This window comes from Schistocerca nitens, chromosome 4, assembly GCF_023898315.1.
Source record: "Schistocerca nitens isolate TAMUIC-IGC-003100 chromosome 4, iqSchNite1.1, whole genome shotgun sequence".
In the NCBI taxonomy this organism is placed as follows: domain Eukaryota; kingdom Metazoa; phylum Arthropoda; class Insecta; order Orthoptera; family Acrididae; genus Schistocerca; species Schistocerca nitens.
Window position 1 is genome coordinate 911895754 of NC_064617.1, and position 18294 is coordinate 911914047.

Consider the following 18294-nt stretch of genomic DNA (forward strand, 5'->3'; position numbering starts at 1 on the left):
AGTGTCAGGTTGGGTTTGCCTCTTTGTTCACCACTCTATCTGTAGCTCGCCAGTACCCCTTCTGACGCCTTTCGAGGCAGTCGCTGCCAGGGTTGAGCTCTCGCCGGCTATTACTGTTTGCTCTGTTTACATTCCTCCGGATGGGGAGCTCCCCCGACATGTCTTGGCTGCTCTGCTGGCTCAACTCCCGCCACCATTGCTGCTTCTGGGCGATTTCAATGCCCGCAACCCTCTTTGGGGTGGGACTGTCTCCGATGACCGCGGTCGTGCCGTGGAGCATGTGTTGGCTCAGCTCTACCTTAGCCTCTTGAACACCGGTGCTCTCACGCATTTCAGTGTGGCCCATGGCTCGTTCTCGGCCATCGATCTCTCTCTTTGCAGCCCCGGACTTGTCCCATCCCTCCACTGGAGAGTGCATCCTGACCTGTGTGGTAGTGACCATTTCCCCATCTATTTGTCACTGCCCCAGTGTCATTCTTCTGGGCGCCTGCCCCGCTGGGCTCTCAACAGGGCTGACTGGCTGGCTTTTACTTCCGCTGACACCATTGCGTCTCCCCCACAGGGTGACATTGACGAGGTGGTCCGTGTCTTGACCACGTCAATCATTTCTGCGGCCGAGGCTGCCATCCCCCGCTCTTCTGGTCTCCTTCGGAGGAAGGCTGTACCCTGGTGGTTGCCGGAGATTGCTGAGGCTATTCGCGACCGTAGGTGGGCTCTCCAGCCTCATATGCGGCACCCGTCTCTGGAGACCCTCATCGCCTTTAAGAGGCTCCGTGCCTTGGCCCGTCTTCTTATTGCACGGCGTAAGCAGGAGTGCTGGGCTCCCGTGTCTCTCCCTCGCTCGTGTGGTCCCGGATCCGGTGGATTTATGGATACCGGACCCCTATGGATGTCCCTGGGATCTCCCTGGACGGCGCTGTTTGCACGGACGCTGCCTTCATTGCTGAACACCTTGCCGCGCAATTTGCTACGAGCTCTGCGACTGCAACTTATCCCCCCACCTTTCGCTCTCTTAAGGAGCAAGCCGAGCAGACGCCGTTATCATTCCACACGCGTCGTTCTGAAAAATACAGTGCTCCTTTCAGCGAGAAGGAATTCCTCGCTGCCCTCGCCGATTGCCCTGATACAGCACCAGGACCAGACTGCATCCACGCGCAGATCCTGAAGCATCTCTCCAGAGACTTCCAGAGACACATCCTCACCATCTTTAACCGCATTTGGAGCGAGGGCGTGTTCCCGTCGCAATGGCGAGAGGGTGTTATTGTCCCCATCTTGAAGCCCGGTGCGGACCCACTGGCGGTGGACAGCTATCATCCCATTACCCTCACCAACATTTTGTGCAAATTGGTGGGGCGGCGTTTGTGTTGGGTCCTTGAGTCGCGCGGTCTCCTCGCTCCATCCCAGGGTGGCTTCCGTCGGGGCCGGTCTGCTGCGGACAATTTGGTGTGGCTGGAATCTGCTATTCGTACAGCCTTTGCCCGATGTCAGCATCTCGTTGCTGTATTTTTTGATCTGCAGAAGGCGTATGACACCACATGGAGGCATCACATCCTTGCTACGTTGCATGAGTGGGGTCTTCGTGGTCAGCTCCCGGCTTTTCTTCAAACCTTTTTATTGCACCGCTCTTTCCGGGTGCAAGTTGGTGCCACCTCTAGTTCATCTTATATACAGGAAAATGGGGTCCCGCAGGGCTCGGTGTTGAGCGTCTCCTTATTTCTAGTGGCCATTAATGATCTGGCAGCAGCCGTGGGGTCGTCGGTGTCTCCTTCTTTGTATGCTGACGACTTCTGCATCTCATTTAGCTCAACGACTATGGGAGTCGCCGAACGCAGGCTGCAAGTAGCCATTCGCAAGGCAACATCATGGGCTCTGACTCATGGTTTTCAGTTCTCTGCAGCCAAGACTCGAGTTATGCACTTCTGCAGGCGTTGGACGGTCCACCCTCATCCTGAACTTTACCTCGACGGCCACCTACTTGAAGTGGTGGACACTTGCCGCTTCTTAGGACTCGTCTTTGATGCCCGGCTCACATGGGTTCCTGATATTACTCAGCTGAAGCAAAAGTGCTGGCGGCACCTCAACGCCCTCCGCTGCCTCAGCCACACATCTTGGGGTGCGGATCGCTGCACGCTGTTGCAATTATACAGAGCCCTTGTGCAGTCCAGGCTTGATTATGGGAGCCTGGCCTATGGGTCTGCATCCCCCTCAGTGTTGACGTTGTTGGACCCCATACACCACTGTGGGGTTCGGCTTGCAACTGGTGCTTTTCGTACGAGCCCCATGGATAGTCTACTGGTGGAGGCTGGGGTTCCCCCGCTGTGGATTCGCCGCCATCGACTGCTCACTGACTATGCTGTCCACGTGCATTGCTCGCCGGGCCATCCCAATCATCGCCTGCTTTTCTCTGCCATGGTCCTCCATCTGCCCGAACGGCGACCTAGGTCTGGGCTTTCCATTGCTGTCCGCGTCCAGTCCCTGCTGTCGGAACTGGGGTCATTCCCTCTTCTGCCTCCCTTCCGGGTCTGTGCACCTACGCCTCCCTGGTGTCTGCCCCGGCCGTCCGTCTGTCTGGACTTGGCACGGGAACCCAAGGACTCGGTTCCGCCTGTGGCCCTCCGTCACCGTTTTCTTGCGCTCCTCGCCTCATTTTCGGGCTGTGAGACTGTCTACACTGATGGTTCCCTGGTTGATGGTCGTACTGCCTACGCTTTTGCTCACGCTGCCCATGTTGAACAGCGCTCCTTGCCGGCTGACTGCAGTATTTTTACTGCAGAGCTGGTGGCCATATTGCGCGCTCTTGAGCATATGCGTTCCTGCTCAGGTACGTCCATCGTCATCTGCAGTGACTCCCTGAGCAGCCTCCAGGCCATCGACCGCTGCTATACCTCTTCTCCTCTGGTATCATCTATTCAGGAGTCTGTTTCTGCCATTACCCGCTCTGGTCGTTCGGTGGTCTTTGTTTGGACGCCAGGACACGTTGGCATCCCGGGGAACGAACGTGTCGACAGGCTGGCCAAAGGGGCAATCGACACCCCAGCTTTGGAGATCGGCCTCCCGGCTCGTGATCTGCAGTTGGTGTTGCACCGTAAGGTGCTTGGGATGTGGGCTGATGAGTGGCATGGCCTGACATCCCCGAATAAACTGTGAGCTGTTAAGGAGTCGACCGATGTTTGGCGGTCCTCCCTGCGGGCTTCTCGCAGGGACTCTGTCGTCCTGTGTCGGCTCCGCATCGGCCATACCTACCTGACGCACGGCCATCTTTTGCGTCAGGAGGATCCCCCCATGTCGGTGTGGGTCCCGGCTGACGGTCGCCCACATTTTATTGGAGTGTCCCCGACTGCGCACCCTCCGGCAGTCTTTTAATCTCCCGGGCACTTTGCCTTTGGTCTTATGCGACGATGCCTCCATGGCTGACGATGTTTTAAATTTTATCCGTGGTAGTCCTTTTTATGGTTCCATTTAGGGAGGTCCTGCACCTTTCCCTTTCTGTGTCTCTTGTCCTCGAGTCTCTCATAATTGGTTGCAGAGTTTGGTGTGTAGTCGGATGGTTGACTCTTTCCCTTTTTTTTGTTCTCGTGGTCAGTCAACCAGTCTCCGGCCATCTTCTTTTCTTCTGTTTCTTTCTGTCTGGTGTTCATCTGTACTCTTCTTGTCTGTAGTGTTCGTTGCCGCCTTTGTGTTCTTTCAGTGCCTGGGGGGGGGAGTCTCCTTCCCCTTGGGGTTTAACCTGCTCTGCAAATTTTCGTCTCGCCTGTTTTTGGAATGGGGGACTGATGACCTGAGCTGTTTAGTCCCCCTTAAACATCCCAACAACCACCACCAAAGTCCCATCAAATCTCTTGCTGATTAAATTGGGTGTGTCCTGAAGTGGTGCCCTCGTGAACAGAGACATGACATCAAAGCTGACTGTGATATTTGTGTTCGAGATTTGCAGGTTTTTAAGACATTCCACAAAGTCTGAGAATTTGTGGATGTGGTGAATGCACTTTCCCACATACGGTGCTAACATCATCTTAAGGTGGGTGGTTGTAGGGTAGGTAGATGGCTGAACCAATATGCTTACGATTGGGTGAAGCGATATACCCTCTTTATGGACCTTGAGCAATCCATGTAGTCTGGGTAGTACTGATGCTTTAACTTTCAGTTGCTTGACAACCTTTTCACACTATCCTGTTTCCTTAAGAAGAGCCCTGGTTTTCCTGCCAACTCTATTGATGATGTCATTCTCTAGCTGATTATAAGCAGGGTTCTCTAAAATTTGATGGCTCTTCTGGTCATAGTCGGTCTTCAGCAGTGCTACAGTAGAGTTCCCCTTGTCCACTGGTTACAGCACTAAATTGTCATCTTCCCACAAACTCTTGAGGGCCATCCTCTTGTCTCTTGAGATGTTTAGTTTGGATGGCCTTGCTCTGGTAGCACCCTGCACGTGTCTCTACGAATTTCTTCTGCAACACTTGATGGTAGAGTGTTGACCACTTGCTCCACAGATCTGATGAAGCTGGAAATTGGTAGGTCTCTCATAGTGACTGCAAAGTTGAGGCTCCTTCCAAGTGATTTTAAGGTGACATCGTCCAATGTGCGACTACTCAGATTTACTACCTTGTGATAACTTGCCCTATTTTACTCATGCACTCAAAATTCACCAGTTTTCAAGCTGCTGCATTGCTTGATGCTTGCTGCCAGTGACCACACAACTGTATCACTCACAGACAAGAGAGGGAACAACATCAACACCAGAAACCTCAGATACGACACGTCCTAGGAGCAGACACAGTACAGAACTCCAGACGGCGGCCACCTCCATGAGAGATTGCTGCATTGTGCATGGACAGAATGTGCAATTCCCACAGCAGCCTGATTTGACAGGAAGCGCATCTTGTGGAAGCGTACCAAACTCACAAGGCCAGGAGAATGACAGGGGCATGATAGAAAGCTGGAGCAGTCACCAACAGCATAAGAAACGTCTGTAGTGTATTGATAGTGCTGGGAACATGCATAACGGGTGCGGTCCTAGTACAGAACACCATGGCACGGCCGCCACTGGGGAAAACAGCGGAAATGGGTGTGGATGGAAAACTGAATGCCTAGAGATAAATAGCACAGCCAGAAATGACTGTAGCAGGTGTGGACGGTATAGGGAACACCAGACACCACTCAGACCATGGGACATGGCCAGCTTGTTGACCAGTCGCAGAAAACACCTGATGAATATGCTGAGTTACAACATCGAAATATTGTGATGGGAAGGCGCAAGCCACTGGCAGTACACCAAAATCCATGAAATGACACTGAATCGCTGGGAATGTCTAAGGAATTATGTAAAATCTTGTTTGTGTTTCAACACTATGAAACAGCCAGTCTGATCTAACAACATGATTTTTATGTTTGTTGCATCCATTGCTTAAAGAGTTTTTGGGCAAAGTGTGAGAAGAACTGTATTGGTAGTTTTATGCTTTGTAAAAAATATTTCCACTTAGAAAACATGTGAGTTGGGTTAATTTGTTTATTATAAATTTCACCTGTCATGTGTAATTCACTGTTTAATGCAACAAGCAAGAAAAAATTACATTAAAAACTCAAAAATTAACTTTTGGTCAACCAGTGTACCCTGTTAGCTGCAACACTGCTTATATAATTTCCCAGGATGAGTAGAAGATTGAAATGTGAAGCTATACTCATGACTGAAATGTGAAGCTCTACTCATGTGAGATGGAGTCTGCTATAAAACTCTCCTTTCCCCTTTCTAATTTCTCATTTTCCATCCACTGCTTGACTAATAATTTGTAGACTCCACATTTTGCCAAAAGTCCCATCTGTTGTCTATTGATCATTTTCTGTGACTGCTCCTACTGTGTAACCTGTTTGGAATACAGAGCTATTGAATAAATATTGTTCTTGTGACTTATGACTGTTCTTTAGCCCAAACACCTCCTATTTAGGAATCAACATGGTTTCCACAAGCACTGATCATTCATGAGATCCAGAAGGCACTAAGTATCAGAGACCTGGTTATTGCCATGTTTCTTGGCTTCCAGATTTATTGAAAGACTCATGAGGAAGCGTAATCTACAAACAAAAGAGATTACATATGAGGGTGAAGTAAATATGAATAGAATTAAGTGTGATCCCTGCTCATTGTTGCTTTCATTTCCAGCATTTACTACATTATCATTCTGTTTCTTTAGTGAGAATTGCAATGTCAGAATAAGTAATACCATCAAATCTTAGGCAATTACATTATAATCAAGTTTTGCACAACAGAGGGCATAAAACCGTCTGAAATTTTGAAAAGACTTGCAGCACGGTTCAGGGAAAACACCCTGGGAAAGACTTACGTGTACACACAGCACAGTTTTTACAAGGATGAGAAACAGTTGAGAATGCAGCTCACCGATTGTGCCCAAGGACCAGCATGACTGAGGAACGTTTTTAGCTAGCTTATTGCATGAAGACTATCACCAAATAACAGTTACTGAAATTGTCACTGAGATTGGCATAAGCTACAGTAGTGTTCAGGTGACCATTACTGACAACCTTGGAGTTTTGAAAGTGTCTGTAAGGTGGATACCTTGTCTTCTCACAGCAGAGCACAAATTTCATCATCTCGATGAGTGCGAACAGTTATTGGCATGCTACTGAACTGAAGGGGATCATTTTTTTTTCTCTGGATTGTGACCTGTGATGAAACATGGGTGCACTGTTACACCCTGGAATCGAAAGAAAGTGACTTGGAGTGGGGCAGTTGAAGTGTTCATGCACAACTGGCTGCTGTCACAGCCATGTTCATTTTACGAAAACGGGTTCAACAAAAAATGCCTATTGGTTGGGGAAAATGTGTTTCCTGTCATGGAGACTGTATAGAAAAATAAGTTCCTGTGTGTGAATTTTTCTGAAGCTTAAATAAACTTATAAAAAAAAATTACAGTTTATATTTGATTCACCCTCGTACCAAACTGGGTTAACTGAGATTGTGGAAAAGATGCATAGGAGAACTGCACAATCTTAGTGGGTTTGTGTTTTCACTGTAAAAGTGTTAGTTATGCTCATTGAACTGCAGGGAGAGAAGTTACAATAAGGTGATTGTGCATTGTGGAGTGTTTTTACAAGGTGATTGTGTGTTGTGGAGTGCCTTTACTCACAAAGTTCTAAGAGCTCACATTCCAAAATGAGTCAAGAAACAGATTAATTCTTCCAACATACATGTCAATGTCATAAAATTAGAGAAATTCAGCCTTGTACCAAAGGGTACTGACAGTTTCTCTTCCCTCAAATCATCTACAAGTGGAATATTAAATAGGGATAAGTTATAGGAACCGTCTGTGTACTCTGCACCACATCTGTGTACTATGCGAGTATTGATGTAGATGTCCCACATGCTACTGTGTTGTGTCACAGTTGGAAACTACGTTACCATTGATTGCAGCACTCATATTTGGAAGCAGCAGGGTTCAAATCCATATGTGGCATCCTTGATTTTGTTTTCCATGGTTTTTCTAAAATGATTCAGGCAAATTCTGGTCCTACGTAAAATTGCTGAGTGGGGCAAAGGCTTCTGTCCACTCATTCGCTGACCAGTCTGTTGTGGCAGTACAATAGGACAAAAGGAAAACTGAAGTTTTAAGTTTCTCATTTAAGAAACCATTGACTGAGGAAGATCAGACAAACATACTGCTATTTGACTGTTGCATAGACTCCCATACAGAGGAGGTATCCCATATAGAAAAGCAACTGAAAGAGTTGAAAATAAATAAGTTGCCATGTCTGGATGGAATCTCAATTCGGCTCTACAGATAATACACTAAGGGTTTGGCTTCTCACTTAAATTGCTTTTATCACAAATGTATCACCCAGCACAAAGTGCCAAGTGACTAGAGAAAGGCCAGGTGACTCATGTATGTAAGAAGGATAAAAGAACGGATCCACATAATTACGGACCAAAATCTGTAACATTGGTTTGCTGCAGAATTCTTGAACATATTCTCAGTTTGAATATAATAAATTTTCTTGAGACAGAAAAGCTTTCATCCGCAGATCAGCATGGTTTTGGAAAGTGTTACTCGTGTGAAACTCAGCTTGTCCTTTTCTCGCGTGATACCATGTGAACCGTGGTTGATGGGCGACAGGGAGATCCCAGATGCCAAGATTTCTGAAAAGCATTTCACATTGTGCCTCGCTGCAGATTGTTAATGAAAGTATGAGCATAAGGAGTATGTTCCCAGATATGTGAGTGGCTTGAAGACTTCTTAAATAATGGAACCCAGTGTGTTGCCTTTGACGGTGAGTGTTCATCAAACAGGGGTATTGTTAGGAGTGCCCAGTGTGATGGGATTGCTCTTGTTCTCTGTATGCATAAATGATTTGATGGACAGGTGAGCGGGAATCTACAACTGTTTGCTTATGATGCTGTCGTGTACAGGAAGGTGCTGTTGTGGAGTGACTGTAGAAGAGTACAAGGTGACTTAGACCAAATTTGTAGTTGGCGTAATTAATGGCAGCTTGCTGTAAATGTAGAAAAATGTAAGTTAATGCAGATGAGTAGGAAAAGCAATCCCATAATGTTCGAATTCAGCAATAATAGTGTACTGTTTGACTCAGTAACGTCAATTAAATATCTAGGTGTAACATTGTGACACAATATGAAATTGAATGAACAGGCAAGGTCAGTTATAGCAATAGTGTATGGTTGACTTCAGATTATTGGGAGAATTTCAGGAGAGTGTGGTTCATCAGTAAAGGATACCATGTAAAGAACAATAGTGTGACCCATTTTTGAGTACTGCTCGAGTTTTTTGGATCCCTACCAGCTCAGATTAAAGGAATACATCAAAGAAATTCAGAGGTGAGCTGCTAGATTTGTTACTGGTAGGTTTAAGCAATATGTGTGTCTTGAGGGTATTTCATTGAAACTACAAAAATGTGTGATTTATTTTCACCAGACTCGTTTTGCTTTATTGAGGGAAAGCATCATCAGAGGTCTGTAATTAAGTTATTTACATTTTGATTTGCTTTTAGATCGAAAAACAGTTCATCAAGAATACATTGAGAAATGCCGTCTGCTAGCACATCGTTGTAATTTTTGTGCTAGCTGAATGTGAATTTCGCATAATTATTCGTTTAATGTCTGTTTCTTTGTGCTAGCAGACAGAATTTCTCAATGTATTATTAATGAACTGTTTTTCAATCTAAAAGCAAATCAAAATGTAAATAACTTAATTACGGACCACTGTTGATGCTTTACCTCAATAAAGTGAAGTGTGTCTGGCAAAAAAATCACGCATTTTTGTAGTTGCAATGACAGAAACAAATATACCCTATAAAGCAACTATGGGCACTTTGCCCACACAAATGAAGAAAATATGTGAGTGTTTAAGAGAAGCTTTGTGAACTCAAACAGTAAACCCTGGAGGGAAGACAGAGTTCTTTTTGCAAAACACTGTTGAGAAAATTTAGAGAACTGGAATATGAAGCTGACTGTAGAACAAGTCTACTGCTGCCAGTGTACATTTTGTGTGAGGACCATGAAGGTAATAGAAATTGGGGTTCGTTTGAGCCATATGGACAATTGTTTTTCCCTTGCACTGTATGTGAATGGAACAGGAAATGAAATCACTAGTAGTGGTACAAGGTACAATGCAGTGACTTGTGGAGTATGTATATAGATAGAATACTGGGGGGGGGGGGGGGGGTGTTCATAAATGAAGCCACAATCCGTTTCTTTCCTATCCTCTCTTTTTGATTCATTGCTAGTGCTCCATCTGCAATAACCTAAATATCAACTGACATTAACAGTTGTGTATTGGTTCTACATTGATGTTAGTGACAAAAATGCCATACAATCAAATAAAGAAAGGAATACACATCTACAGCCACTAAAAAACCAAAGTTTTTTGTTCCTTGTCTGGCAGCATGCTGTGAAATAGAGCCTGTAAAAGTCCCAATGTAGTAGCTTGTGTTTTAGATTTTAAGAAGTTTGGTAGAGCATATCAGTTACTGCAGAATCCTTTTTTTAAAAAGCTCAGTGTGCTAAGTTCGAATATAATAAATTTCCTTGAGGCAAAAACTTTTACCTGTAAAGAATCACTCGTGCGAAATGCAGCTTGTCCATTTCCCACCCAATATCCTGCAAACCCTGGATCTATGTCTATACCTACATCTCTGCTCTGCAAGCCACCTCACAGTGTGTGGCAGGGGTACTTTGTGTAGCACTGCCTCTTCCCACTTTCCTGTTCCAGTCCGAATGGTTCACAGGAAGAATGATTGCTGGTCAGCCACCGTGTGAGTTCGAACTTCTCTAATTTTACAATAATGGTCGTGTCTCGAGATATACATATGTGGAAGCAATATATTTGGCAACTCTTGTAGGAACATACACTCTTGGAACTCGACCAATAAACCACATTGTGATATAGCAGGCCTCTTGTGCAGCATCTGCCACAGGAGTTGATGGAGCATCTCTGTAACACTTTCGCACTTACTAAATGAACCTGTGAAGGAATGTGCTGCTGTTCTTCAGATGTTCCTTATTTTCTATATCGATCTTATCTAATATGGATCCAAGGCTGTGTAGCAGTATTCAAGTATTGGTTGAACGAGCGTTTTGTAAGCTATCTTCTTTGTGGGTGGTCTACAGTTTCTCAGGATTCCTTCAATATATCTCAGTTAGGCGTCCGGCTTACTTGCATTTAGTTGTATGTGCCCCTCTTACTCTGAAACACTCCAAATAAGTATACTCCTAGATGTTTTGTGATTGTGACTGTGTCCAGTGATTGTTCTTCAATCATGTAATCACACAATAATGTGTCCTTTTGCCTGTTTATGTGCATTTGTGTATGTTGAGAGTTAACTACCAATCCCTTCACCAAGTGTCAAGGCAACAGGGAGATTCCATATTCTGAGATTTCTGGAAAGTACTTGAAACAGTACAACGCTGCTCAATGTTTACGTAAGTCTGAGCATTTGGACCAAGTTCTCTCATATGCAAGTGGTTTGAAGACTTTAATAGAACATAGCATGTTGCACTGATGATGAGTGTTTGTCAATCATAAAGATGTTGTCAGGAATACCCCAGAGAAGTGTGATTTGATCAACCTTGTTCTCTATGTATGTAAACTGTCTGATGAATAGGGTGAGCAGCACTCTGTGCCTGTTGGCTGATGATGTATGGGAAGTGTCATCATTGAACGACTGTAGGGGGATGTAGGTAGACTTCGATAGAATTTGTATTTAGTGGGATAAATGGCAGCTTTCTCCAAGTATAGTAGGAAGAGCAACCTGTAACTTTCGGGTACCTTATTAGTGGTGTGCATAGATCACAGTCACATCAATTAAATATGTAGACATAATCTTGCAAAATTAAATTGAATTGAACAAGCATGTAATGTCAGTTGTAGGGAAGGTGAACATTTGAATTTAGTTTGTTGGGCGTGCAATGGAAATTGCACTATGTGTATAAAGAAGACTGTATACTACTCTTGAGTACTACTCAAGTGTTTCGAATCCCTACCAGGTCGGATTAAAGGAAGACATCAAAGCAGTTCAGAAACATGTTGCTAGATTTGATACTGGTAATTTTGATCAATGCATGAGTGTTACAAAATTCCTCTGTGAGCTCTTGTAGGAATAACTGGAGGAAAGAAAATGTTCTCTTTACAAAAAATGATGAGAAAGTTTATAGAATTTGTGTTTGCGACAAATTGCAGAATGCTTCTGTTGCCATCAGTGTACGTATTGTGTAAGGGCCAAAAAGACAAGATAGCAGAAATTGGGGTTCGTATGAAGCTTATAGACTAATTTTTCATAGCTCCAAAAAAGGGAATAGCAATGATATTAGTACCATCAACCGTGCACCATAAGGTGGTCTTCAGAATATATATGTAGATGTACTTCTTATTCTTGTATCTTCTACCATTTGTTAAATAGTGATGCCCTGTTGTCATAGTTTATAAATGGGAGGCCATTTGTAGATGTTTTCTAATGGCCATAATGCAAATACTGTCATGCAGTTCTCACTTCTAGCTCAAACAAAATTCCTAATAAAGACCTGTTCTGTCGCCTTTGATCCACACCATCACAACCACCATTTTTGTTATTACTTCTCTTAATACCTAACCGTCCTTGTCAAATTAGACACATAAGTATGTAAATTCCTATATATATAAATTAATTACATTTTTGTTTCTAAAATGTAATGTAACAACATGTCTAGTGCCCTTGTAAAAGAGATCTGTGGATTAATAAAACTGTGGCTACTACTTACTACTCATCATACAGCACATGGTCTGGCTTCCTGCGTGCTCTTTTTATTTTTCTCATTACATTGGAACCTCACTTAATGAGCACCTCCCATAATGCACAATTCGCATAATGAGCAAAACAAATTGTAAAAAGATGACTCACTTAATAAGTTATGTTTTGCATAATGAATGATGATGATGATGATTTAGTGTGACGTCACTAGCTGTTCGCTTGCGGTGGGGGGAAGTGTTCAACAATATGAATGCCTTTTGTTGTTGGCAGTGCCATATAAATGATGTCTTTAGTGCGTACTGCAGTCTGTGTTTATTGCTCTTTCTGCTGCTATCTTAGTGCAGCTTGTGGTCACACATTTTTCTAAACTTGTGTTCACACAGTGTTTTTGTGTGCAAATTTTAATAACCTTCCTAGAAATGTCCCCGAAGATAAAGCCGCAAGAAGACGGCCATAAGAGAAAGAAAATTACCTTAGTAATGAAACGTAAAATCATTGAAAAATGCAAACATGGTGTGAACATTGAGCACACACATACAATTGGTCTACATCAACTATTTGCACTATCCTCAAGAACAAGGACAAGGTTAAGGAGATAAATGCTTCAAAGGAAGTGACAAGTGTATCTAAACACCTATTTTGTTTTCCTTCGGAAGGTTGGTCCTTATATGGATAAATGAAAAGCAATTTGTAGGTGACACTATTAACAAGCACATCATTTGTGAAAAGGCAAGAATGATTTTCACTCACCTATTTAAGAAGATGCCAGGATCATCAGCTACTGAAGAAGGGTTTAAGGGAAGCTGTGGATGGCTCGAGAAGTTAAAGAGAAGAACCAGCTCCCCCAACATTGTGAGTCAAGGCAAAGCAGCCAGCTCCGACACAAAGGCAGCAGAGAACTTAATCAGCAACTTCAAGATTCTCGTAGTTTCTGAGGGTTATCTGCCACAACAGGCGTTTAATTGTGATTAGATTGGTCTATCCTGGGAAAAGACACCGAAGTGTATCTTTATAACGCAGAGGAGAATGCATTGCCCAGCCACAAGGCAACGAAAGACCATTTCGCTCTGCTATTCTGTGCCAGTGCAAGCAGCTATTAGAAAATTAAACCACTTCTTGTTTACCATTCAGAGACTCCATGAGCCTTCAAGAAGTGTATAGCCCAGAAGAGCAGGTTAAATGTGATGTGGAAGTCCGACGACAAGGCTAGGGTGACACATGATCTTTGTTGTGATTGGATCCTACTCCCAACATCACCACTGCTGAAGCCCAGGCTATCCGTGATCTGAAGGCTGACCGATCCATCGTCATTCTTCCGGCGGACAAGGGTTCCACGACCGTGGTACTTGATCGTCGGGAGTATGTGACTGAGGGACTGCGTCAGCTTTCAGACAACACTACTTACAAAGTTTGCCAAGGTAATTCCATTCCTGATGTCCAGGCGGAGCTTCAAGGAATCCTCAGAACCTTAGGCCCCCTACAAAACCTTTCACCTGTCTCCATCAACCTCCTGACCCCACCGACACCCCGCACCCCTACCTTCTACCGTCTTCCTAAAATTCACAAACCCAATCATCCCGGTCGCCCCATTGTAGCTGGTTACCAAGCCCCCACAGAACTTATCTCTGCCTACGTAGATCAACACCTTCAGCCCATTACATGCAGTCTCCCATCCTTCATCAAAGACACCAACCACTTTCTCAAACGCCTGGAATCCTTACCCAATCTGTTACCCCCAGAAACCATCCTTGTAACCATTGATGCCACTTCCCTATACACAAATATTCCGCACGTCCAGGGCTTCGCTGCGATGGAGCACTTCCTTTCACGCCGATCACCTGCCACCCTACCTAAAACCTCTTTCCTCATTACCTGACCCACAACTTCTTCACTTTCGAAGGCCAGACATACCAACAACTAAAGGGAACAGCCATGGGTACCAGGATGGCCCCCTCGTACGCCAACCTATTTATGGGTCGCTTAGAGGAAGCCTTCTTGGTTGCCCAAGCCTGCCAACCCAAAGTTTGGTACAGATTTATTGATGACATCTTCATGATCTGGACCCACAGTGAAGAAGAACTCCAGAATTTCCTCTCCAACCTCAACTCCTTTGGTTCCATCAGATTCACCTGGTCCTACTCCAAATCCCATGCCACTTTCCTTGACGTTGACCTCCACCTGTCCAATGGCCAGCTTCACACGTCTGTCCACATCAAACCCACCCCAACAACAGTACCTCCATTATGACAGCTGCCACCCATTCCACATCAAACCGTCCCTTCCCTACAGCCTAGGTCTTCGTGGCAAATGAATCTGCTTCAGTCCGGAAGCCCTGAACCATTACACCAACAACCTGAAAACAGCTTTCGCATCCCGCAACTACCCTCCCGACCTGGTACAGAAGCAAATAACCAGAGCCACTTCCTCATCCCCTCAAACCCTGAACCTCCCACAGAAGAACCCCAAAAGTGCCCCACTTGTGACAGGATACTTTCCGGGACTGGATCAGATTCTGAATGTGGCTCTCCAGCAGGGATACGACTTCCTCAAATCCTGCCCTGAAATGAGATCCATCCTTCATGGAATCCTCCCCACTCCACCAAGAGTGTCTTTCCGCCGTCCACCTAACCTTCGTAACCTCTTAGTTCATCCCTATGAAATCCCCAAACCACCTTCCCTACCCTCTGGCTCCTACCCTTGTAACCGCCCCTGGTGTAAAACCTGTCCCATGCACCCTCCCACCACCACCTACTCCAGTCCTGTAACCCGGAAGGTGTACACGATCAAAGGCAGAGCCACGTGTGAAAGTACCCATGTGATTTACCAACTGACCTGCCTACACTGTGAAGCTTTCTATGTGGGAATGACCAGCAACAAACTGTCCATTCACATGAATGGACACAGGCAGACAGTGTTTGTTGGTAATGAGGATCACCCTGTGGCTAAACATGCCTTGGTGCACGGCCAGCACATCTTGGCACAGTGTTACACCGTCCGGGTTATCTGGATACTTCCCGCTAGCACCAACCTGTCAGAACTCCGGAGATGAGAACTTGCCCTTCAGTATATCCTCTTTTCTCGTTACCCGCCAGGCCTCAACCTCCGCTAATTTCAAGTTGCCCGCCGCTCATACCTCACCTGTCATTCAACCACATCTTTGCCTATGTACTTCCGCCTCGACTGACATCTCTGCCCAATCTCTTTGCCTTTACAAATGTCTGCTTGTGTCTGTGTATATGCGGATGGATATGTGTGTGTATGCGAGTGTATACCTGTCCTTTTTTCCCCCTAAGGTAAGTCTTTCCGCTCCCGGGATTGGAATGACTCCTTACCCTCTCCCTTAAAACCCACATCCTTTCATCTTTCCCCCTCCCTCCCTCTTTCCTGATGAAGCAGCCGTTGGTTGCGAAAGCTAGAATTTTGTGTGTATGTTTGTGTGTCTATCAACCTGCCAGCGCTTTCGTTTGGTAAGTCACATCTTCTTTGTTTTTAGATATATAAAGTACATAATACTGTATGTATAATTACATAATACTGTATGTATAATTTTCTTTGAATAAATGGCGCGAATAAGATAATACTTTTAGTACTTTTTCTGCATGGAACTCATTATTGTATTTTACATTAATTTATGTGGGATAAATTGTTTCGCTTAACGAGTGTTTCCCACTACGATTAAGATTCTGGAACAAATTATGCTCTCTGTGTGAGGTTCCACTGTATTATAATTGTAATTCGTGCTACTCTTTTTCAGTGGTTCTACTTCCTCATATTTCAGTTAATTACTACTGAGGCATCCTCTCTTCTCTCCTCTTTGTATATTTTGGTTTGTAAAATTTTACGGTACTCAATAGATTATCAGTGAATGTGGAATAAAAATCTCAACTGGTACTTTAGTTTGGAGTGACTTTGTCTTCCTTCTGTTGAATCTGCTCTCTTTGTTATTTCTCTCGTACCTCACAAAGATATAATCATTTATCTTAGCAGTTTGTGATCAGTTGTTTTACACTCATTTCATCTTCACCCATTTCTCAAGATTTTTAATGTGTGCACTGTGGCTTTCAGCATTTTTGTTTGACTTTAGTAGTCAAGTCAGCTGATGTTCACACATTTATCTTCATTCCTAGGCTCAAGTATTGGAAGGTGATAAGCATGAGGTCAGATATCTAAATGCCAGTCCCGATTGTAGGCACTTGGCTGCCGGTTATTCAGACGGAATGGTCAAAGTCTTTGACCTAAAAACTGGCGAGAATGTTACAAATTTTGCTGGACATCGTTCTGCCATTACTTGTCTTTCGTATGATTCAGCTGGTCACAGATTAGCATCGGCATCAAAGGTATGTCTTTAATCATAATGAAATTATGTTACAAATAAAATTATTGGTACATAAGCTAACAGCATTAAATTATCAATAGCGGAGATGTATGCGACCCATAGCCTCCAGCATATGAAAGTGCTGAGAGGAATGTACCTGTGAAAATAAGAATTGATACTTTTATTACAAAAATTTTATATTTATGTTTTTTCTAGATTTGTGGGGTTCATCAATGCATTTGACTTTTTTTTTTTAATAGATAGTTATGGTACTACATCACTATTATTTTTTTAACAGGGAAAAATTATCAATGAGAAATGAAATATTAAAAATACAGCTGTAACTTAGGTTTCAGTAAAATGTTACCAGACACACGTTATTATAAACAATTAAACAATTATCCACATCCAATATAGTATTTTGTGTTAGTTCAATAAATTATGTTTCATTCATTGAATTACATTTCCAATATTATATATGTGCCATGTGTGGTCTAAGAACAGTGATCTAATTTAATCAGCATTTAATGTTAGCAATAAAGTACCCAGAAATAATTTTTGTTGGTATGTGACCACATTGTCATGTTATAGGGCCACTGTTGCAAATGATCTTAATCAGACTGGTCTGTTGAGTAAATAATAAATCTTGAAAAGTTCCCAAGCAGTTTTATAAATGTTTTCAACAAAACCTTTTACTTAAAATGTGTCACAGCAAATTAAAGTATATTAAAATGGATCATTAATGCTATAAAAATTGAGAATGCTGTTGATAAAATTAGCATATCATCACTAAACAAGAGCAGCAAAGTTACATAAATCTTCTGTGATCTCAGTAAAGCATTTGACTCAGTAAGTATGTTTTGCTAACCCACAGAGTAGATAAGTACACAATTAGGGACAGTGTTGTGCTGTGGCTTGTTTCCCAGTGAGGAAGATTCACAAGATATTTAATATTGTAAAACATAAAAATTCCTGTCTCCATCATTAATTCTTTCAATTACATCTCAAAAATCCGTGTGGTACCGTTCAAGACCAAAAAGTCAAAATGTCAGGAAGTTAAAGAAAAGTGGTTCATAGCAGAAACTGTAAAATTCGTAGGGTTGAAAATAGATAAGAATTTAAACTGGATTATGCATATTAAATGTTCAAAAAGTAAATGGTATGCAGCTTTACCTTTGCTATGTAAATAATATGCACTATCTCTAACAGGGATAAATAGGAAAAAACAAAAGCACTGCAGCAATTTTGAATCCATAATAAGATGTGGTATTGTTGTTTGAGTATGCTCTAGTAATGTGTTGCATATTCTGAATCACTTAGATCGTTCATTTAAAAACAGAGATAAAAGTAATTTTATCCACATTATCAGAACATAGTGGAACTCCAATTATCCGAATTCTTAACTATTTGGATCACCAGTTATGCAGATCACTTTGAGAAAAAAGACGTTTGTCCTGTATGTCTAAAATTGTTGGCTTCGTTCGATAGTTACTACAGTATACAGTACAGTGTACACTTCTTTATCATTCTAATATCAATCTGCAGTGAATGTATTAAAAAACAAAATCTTCCAGTGAACGACAAATACAGTGAACACATTGTTGTATGCACAATACACACACTGTTGTGTTTAAAGTGCCCATCGTTCAGTTCAGCTCAGTTCCATCTTTCGTACCTCTTGTTTTGTTTTATGCATGAGTTTTAATTTACAGTGTGGCATATGCATTCTAAAA

The 18294-nt window shown here is 43.4% G+C and overlaps 1 protein-coding gene across 1 annotated transcript in view; it reads left to right on the forward strand.

Annotated features, from left to right (window-relative positions):
- LOC126253486 (WD repeat-containing protein 3) overlaps positions 1-18294 on the forward strand; it is a 127005-nt gene that overhangs the window by 10812 nt on the left and 97899 nt on the right. Inside the window, exon 3 of the mRNA XM_049954858.1 lies at positions 16374-16583. Coding sequence (XP_049810815.1) covers positions 16374-16583 — 210 coding nt within the window. The remainder of the gene's footprint in view (positions 1-16373; positions 16584-18294) is intronic.